Raw genomic sequence first — 6,579 nt, forward strand, 5'->3', positions numbered from 1 at the left:
TTTTTTTTTTTTTTTTTTTTTTTTTTTTGAACCATTATTAATAAATAAGTTTAAGAAAACTTTAAATTTTATTAATATGGATAACTAGACCCGAAATGGGCTGCCTACGTACCCTTATCAGGATCAAGCTAAACGTAGTTCGATACAAATATACTTAACTGTAAAAGAGTTTAAGGTGTAAAGAGTTCCAGAACCTTGGAACTAGTTTTCCCTCAGAATCCTCGAGCTGATAAACTCCGTTTCGGAGTAATTCAGTATGGTCCTTCCCAGTTGATTCCCAGCTTCCCTGCGTTGAGTTCCTCGGTGTTCTCGTAGACCTTTCGGAGGACTAGATCACCAACTGCCAAGGGCCTGCCTCGGATTTTGGAGTTATAGTACCAGGCTACTGCGTTCTGGTAATTCTGGATCCAAACTAAGGCCTAGTCCCGACGCTCATTGATTGTATCGAGGGTATCATGTAGAAATTCCTCATTCTCCTCAGCTCGGAGTGGATTTAGCGAAGTACGGACTCCAGGAACCTCTATGTCAGCTGGGACTACGGCATCAACTCCGTAAACCAGGGAAAAAGGTGTTTCATTAGTGGTCCGACGAGGTGTTGTTCGGATAGCCCAAAGAACGCCCTGCAGTTCAACCGGCCAGCGCCCTTTGCGAGAATCGAGCCGTTTCTTCAAGTTGGCCAGTATGACCTTATTCATTGCCTTGGCTTGTCCGTTACCTTGCGAGTAACAGGGAGTTGACTTATTGAGTCGAATCTTCCATTTCGCGCAAAATCCTTCGAACTGCGAAGAGATGAACTGTGGACCATTGTCGGTGATTATTTCATGAGGGACACCGTAGCGATAGATTATGCTTTTAAGCACGAACTGCTCCACTTCTTCACTCGTTACTTTCGCAAAGGCCACTGCTTCTACCCACTTGGAGAAATAGTCAGTAAGAGCGAGCACGTACTAAACTCCTCCTGGTCCCCGATGTAAAAGGCCAATGATATCCATGGACCACCTCATGAATGGGTAAGGTGCGGACACCGATGACAGGAGCTCGGTAGGTTGATGGATTGACGGGGTATGCTTTTGACATTTCTCACAGGTCCGAGAATAGTTTTTGCAGTCCGTGACCATAGTAGGCCAAAAATATCCTTGCCTTTTGATCTTGAAAGCCAACGTCCGTCCTCTGGAGTGATTTCCATTGGGGCCGTCGTGAACGGCTCGCATTAGCATCGCGGGCTCTTTACCAGCAACACATGTGAGATAGGGACCAGATACACTTCGGCGTAGGAGTACTCTGCTGTGAATGCAATACCGTGCACTGACAATTTTGAGTTTCCTGGCTGCCCACTTATCAGCTGGGAGTTCCCCTTTTTCCAAGTAAGCCCAGATCGGACTCCACCAATCTCCTCCCCCCCCAATTATTAGTGTTCGCACTGCTCGAGGTGGAATGCGAGATAACAGCTTGGTCGTGAACCGGCGAGCTTGGTGATTCCAGAGTTTGACTTGCGTCTTGCTCGACCAGAGACGGATGTATATCCATTGGAGTAGGCATGACGGAAATTGGTTACTCCTGTGGCAAAGAGTTCTGGAGCCTGCTTGAGAGCTGCCTCCTCAGCGGCCAACTGTTTTTTCATTGCCCAAGTGACCACGTTCGAGCTCTCCAGTCGGATGCTTGGAAACTCGATGACTTCGACGGGGATAATTCTTGTCATTGTGGGATCCGAAGTGGACGCAAAAGCTGCTAAAGCGTCTGCCGCAGAGTTTTCACTTCGTGGGATCTTAGTGATTTCAAAATCCTCAAACTTAGTTACTAATTCCCGAGCTGCAGACAAATAAGCCTCCATACGACCGTCCTTTGTCTCATACTCCCCCAAGAACTGGTTGGTGACCAGCTGCGAATCGCAGAAAGCTCGGAGTTTTCGGACACCAATCCCTACTGCGAGGCGCAAACCAGCGAGGAATGACTCATATTCGGCTTCGTTGTTTGACGCACTAAAAGCCAAACGGAACGACTGCTCGATTACTTCCCCAGTAGGAGAAGTGAGACGGACCCCTATTCCTGCTCCCGATCTGGAAGATGCTCCATCCACATACAATGTCCATGGGGCCTCAACATTTTCACGGGCCGAAGAGGCTAGTGGGAGTTCGATCAGGAAATCTGCCAGCACCTGCGCTTTAGCACAGGTTCGAGTCCGGAACTCGATATCATATTCACTCAAATCGACAGACCATTTAGCTAATCTCCCAGACTGGCTCGGACTATGCAACACCGTCCGAAGTGGTTGCGTCGTTAGGATTATGATTGTATGGGACTGAAAGTAAGGTCGCAGTTTTCTTGCCGAAGTAACGACCGCCAAGGCCAATTTTTCCATCATAGGATATCTGGACCCTGCCCCAGTAAACGACTTACTAACATAGAAAATTGGTCGCTGCTCCCCCCTTTCTTCCCGAAGCAAGACTCCGCTTACTGCACTGTCCGAGACAGCTACGTAAAGGAAAAGTGGCTCTCCGAGCTCGGGCTTAGCCAAGACCGGCGGTTCGGATAGATAAGCTTTCAGCTGAGAGAAAGCCTCTTCGCAATTCGCATCCCAAAGGAAGTTCTTCCCCCCTTTCCTCAACAACCGGTAGAACGGGAGGCACTTGTCCGTAGATCGATCAATGAAGCGGTTGAGGGCTGCGATCCGTCCGTTAAGACGTTGTACTTCGCGTAAAGTCCTAGGAGAACTCATAGACAAGAAAGTGTTGATCTGCCTCGGGTTTGCCTCAATTCCTCTTTCTGTGACGATGTATCCCAGACACTCACCGGATGGGACTGCAAAGGTGCATTTTGTGGGGTTAAGCTTCATCCCGAACTGGTTCAGGATAACGAAGCAAGCTGTCTTCCATAGACTTCACCAACATGTCGTCAATGTAAACTTCCATAGTTTTTCCGAGCTGGTGCTCGAACATTCGGTTTACAAGTCTCTGGTAAGTTGCTCAGGCGTTCTTCAACCCGAAAGGCATCACTTTGTAACAGTAAATCTTGCGGTCCGTAATGAATGCGGTCTTTTCCTGGTGATCTGGGTTCATCAGGATTTGATTGTAACCGGAGAAAGCGTCCATGAAAGACATCAGCTCGTGGCCCGAAGTGGACTCAACTAGCCTGTCGATATGCGGAAGTCGAAAACTGTCCTTGGGGCACGCCTTATTCAGGTCGGTAAAATCGATGCAAACTCGTGATTTTCCATTCTTCTTCTTGACTACCACTGTGTTTGTGAGCCATTCAGGATACTTCACTTCGCGTATCTGCCCTGCCTTTAGCAAACGTTCCACTTCTTTGTTAACAATTTCAGCTCGCTCAGGACCCAGCTTCCTTCGCTTCTCCTTTATAGGTCTGAACGTTGGGTCCACATTCATCTCGTGGGAGATTACCTACCGACTGATACCGGGCATTTTGTCCACGGACCACGCAAAGGTGGTCATATTTTCCTTCAGAAAGGTTATCAGACTGGCGCAGAGCTCGCTATCCAATCCCATTCCGATCTTGATTTCCTGATTTGAAAACTTATCATTGATAAAAATGGACTCAGTGAGGTCGCCTTTTAATTGCTTCCAAACTGGATTCTTCGGGACCTCGAGCTGTGGTTGCTATTGAACCAGGAGCTTGTGACTCGCGAGATAGCAGATCCTCGCCAACCTTTGGCTTCCTAGAATCTCTCGATCTCCTTGTGGGGTCGGATATTGATGCACTGATGGTACGTGGAGGCCACTGCCTTCATCTGGTAAAGCCAAGGGGTTCCCAGAATTACGTTATAGGCCGTAGGTCGGTCGAAGACCGTGAACTCCACCATTTTTACAACTCCTTGAGTGGACACCGGTAGTGTAATTGTGCCCAACGACATCGATGTCTTGCTGGTGAACAAGACCAAAGGTGAGGGTGGTCCTACGATGTTCTCTCTCCCGTTACCCATCCGAGCAAGCGTCTCGAGGAAAATCAAATACACCGATCTGTAACATCCGCGAACCGGATTATGCGGTTTTGGTAGGAGTGTCGATCGACACCCTTGTGGCATCGATCGACACCACTATTTCTGGGTTCGTCGGGTTTGTTTTAATTCGCGATTTTGGTTTGGTTGGTTTGGTTTAGTTATCTAAACTGAGTATATAAGTGGAGAAGCGACAAATTAAGGGTTTTAGGGTGTCTTGTCGCCGTTTGCAGAGATAGAGAGAGAGAGGAGAGAGCCTATTGTGGTGTGAAGGAGATTAAAGGAGAAAGAGCAGAATCGTTAGGGTTTGGGAGGAAACAGTTTCGGCATATCAAATCGTTCTCAAAGGTAATGAAATTTGGTAGGTTTATTCCCAAGTCTTTCATCGTCATTCCCCTTTTTACAGAAGTAGTTTTAGATTTAAACTCGATGAGTTATTGGCAGTTTCGTGAGTCACGTTTTCTCAGACGTGAATTGGAACCATCGGGGATTGTAATTGAGATCGTGGTCTCGTCTGGTTCCTGATCGTGCTGACATTTTCTGGGAAGCTTCGTGACGTCTAGGGATAGCTTTTCACCGGAGCGATTTGTTATTTAACGGGTGGTTGTCATTTTATGGTTTCGTCTTTGAGACTGTTCTTTTCTGATGTTTCTGTCCAGTTTTGCTATAAGTCGTTTTTGGTTGTGTGGCTTGTTGTAGGCTGTTTCTGGGCTGTTTCAGACGTTAGGAGGGTCTCAACTGGTTGTATTGGTTGTTATAATCAGTTGATAAGGTGAGTGCATGACCATGGCTTATCTAAGCCTGAGAATCCTTTGTTTGCTTGATTTGTTGTGTTTTGTGGTGTTGTTCTTGCTTGTGGTGGTTGTGTTATGGTTATTATAGGTTCCTGAGGCTTTTGGGAGAGTTTGGGACAAATTTTAGGCGGATTGAAACGGAGGTTCGTCGTTCGGATTCGTGCAGTTCGCGTCTGCGAAGGGAGTGTCGATCGACACCAGTTAGGTGTCGGTCGACACCATGTTTGGCCAGTGTCGATCGACACTCTCTGGTGTCGGTCGACACCAAGTTGCTTGTTTCGTGATTTTTACTGGTTTGTTTGTGTTTGGTTGTCATTTGTTAAGCATTGGTTTCTCAGTTGCTTGTGTGTATAACCTAGTAGATGGGAGGATTGCCTCACTAAGTATTTGTGATAATACTTACGCATCTCAATTGTTGTTTGTGGTGTGCAGGTTTGTGTTGTGGAATCATGGCGATGAGGAGGAGGATGATCTAGGGTCTCGTTTGTGTGTTATTGGATTGTTGGATATGTTGTTGGAACCTTGGATAGAGATATGCTAGGTTAATGGATAGTATGCTTAGGATTGTTATTGTATTGATGTTGTAATGGTTTTGTATGGTTGGTATGTTTCCGCTGTGTGTACTGCTTGTTATTGGTTTAATGAGGAGTTGTGGTTTGGGTTGGTTTAATTTAGTAGTATAGGCTGCATAATTGTTTACATTGTATTTAATTGTTAAATAAAAAAGGTCGGGTTGTTTCACGAACTCCCAGTATCGATTAAGATTCGGCACACTTCATGGTTCGCCACGTCAAGTGATATGATGAGTGCGTCGTCGTGCGGAGTGTCCAGCTCCTCAGTTTCCTTTTCGGAGAAAGTAACTTCAGGTAGATCGCTTACTGTGACTTTAGCTCGCTTCGGCTGAGGGCTCGCGAGCTTCCGCTGATGGTTTTTGATCGCAGTGATGGAGTTTCGAAAGAGGCGCGATTTCTCTATTATGACGTCTATTCTTTTCTTGGGGGCTACGCTCCCTTCAGTTTGTTTTGGTTTTTTCGAAGGTGGAGCGTCTTCGTCCACCTCGGGGGTTGTTTTCTGCTCCAAATCCTTGATTGTTACGTTTGGCATCTCTCCGGCCATGTACTTTTCTGCGAGAAGGTGCATCAGCTTCTTGCAGTCACGAGTGGAGTGGCTATTGGTTTTTTGGAGCTTGCAGTACGTGTCCTCATCTCGGACCCATTTGTCACTTGGGAGTACTCCACTCTTGGAACATGGTGAAAATGGCGGTTTAGATGGCGAACTCTTTGGAGAATTCTTCTTGGGAGATTGATTGACTGCGAATGTGCCAAGTCCGGACTTCGGAGTCGCAGGCGAAGTCTTTTTAGCGGGTGTTTCGAACCGGGGTTTGCCCGCAGATGGAACTTTATGCTTTAGTGCGGCTGCAGCCTTATCTTCCTCAGCGATTATCCAGTTCGAAGCCCGGTGTAAGGCGTCCTGAATGGTTGGGAACCGATTTACGGATAATTCTTCACGGAAGCGAGACTCATGCTAGAGGCCATTTTTTAACGCAGCCAAAGCAGTTGAGTCCAAGAGTCATGGAATCTGAACCTGGATTTCCTTAAACTTCGTTATATAAGACCGGAGAGATTCCCCGACATTCTGGCTCAAGTTCCAAAGCTGAGCATCTGTCACTACGATTTCTATTAAGCTAGAATACTGCTTAACAAATGAGGTCGACAGCTCGGTGAAGTTGTTTATGGATCCGGCTGCTAAAGATGCAAACCAAAGTAGGACCAGTCCGCAAAATGTTTCTGCGAACAACTTGCAGTACCCTGCGTCTACTTCATGAGACTCGAG

General features: G+C 46.8%; 2 protein-coding genes across 2 annotated transcripts; both read right to left on the reverse strand.

Moving 5' to 3' along the window:
- On the reverse strand, positions 420 to 1,077 carry LOC104772675 (endogenous retrovirus group K member 113 Pol protein-like). The gene is made up of 2 exons (XM_010497262.1): positions 1,000 to 1,077; positions 420 to 914 (listed from the first exon to the last, which is right to left on the reverse strand). The coding sequence occupies exons 1-2, from the start codon at positions 1,075 to 1,077 to the stop codon at positions 420 to 422; spliced, it is 573 nt and encodes a 190-aa protein (XP_010495564.1).
- Positions 1,409 to 2,833, reverse strand: LOC104772676. The gene has a single exon (XM_010497263.1). The coding sequence runs from the start codon at positions 2,831 to 2,833 to the stop codon at positions 1,409 to 1,411; it is 1,425 nt and encodes a 474-aa protein (XP_010495565.1).

Source organism: Camelina sativa, chromosome 20, assembly GCF_000633955.1.
Source record: "Camelina sativa cultivar DH55 chromosome 20, Cs, whole genome shotgun sequence".
Classification (NCBI taxonomy): domain Eukaryota; kingdom Viridiplantae; phylum Streptophyta; class Magnoliopsida; order Brassicales; family Brassicaceae; genus Camelina; species Camelina sativa.

Excerpts from the sequence above, each read along its gene's own strand:
- LOC104772675 (XM_010497262.1), bottom strand. The coding sequence starts at position 1,077 with ATGTCAAAAGCATACCCCGTCAATCCATCAACCTACCGAGCTCCTGTC. Across the intron at positions 915-999 it reads GCACCTTACCCATTCATGAG|TGGGTAGAAGCAGTGGCCTT; the intron begins GTGGTCCATGGA and ends TATTTCTCCAAG.
- LOC104772676 (XM_010497263.1), bottom strand. The coding sequence starts at position 2,833 with ATGAAGCTTAACCCCACAAAATGCACCTTTGCAGTCCCATCCGGTGAG.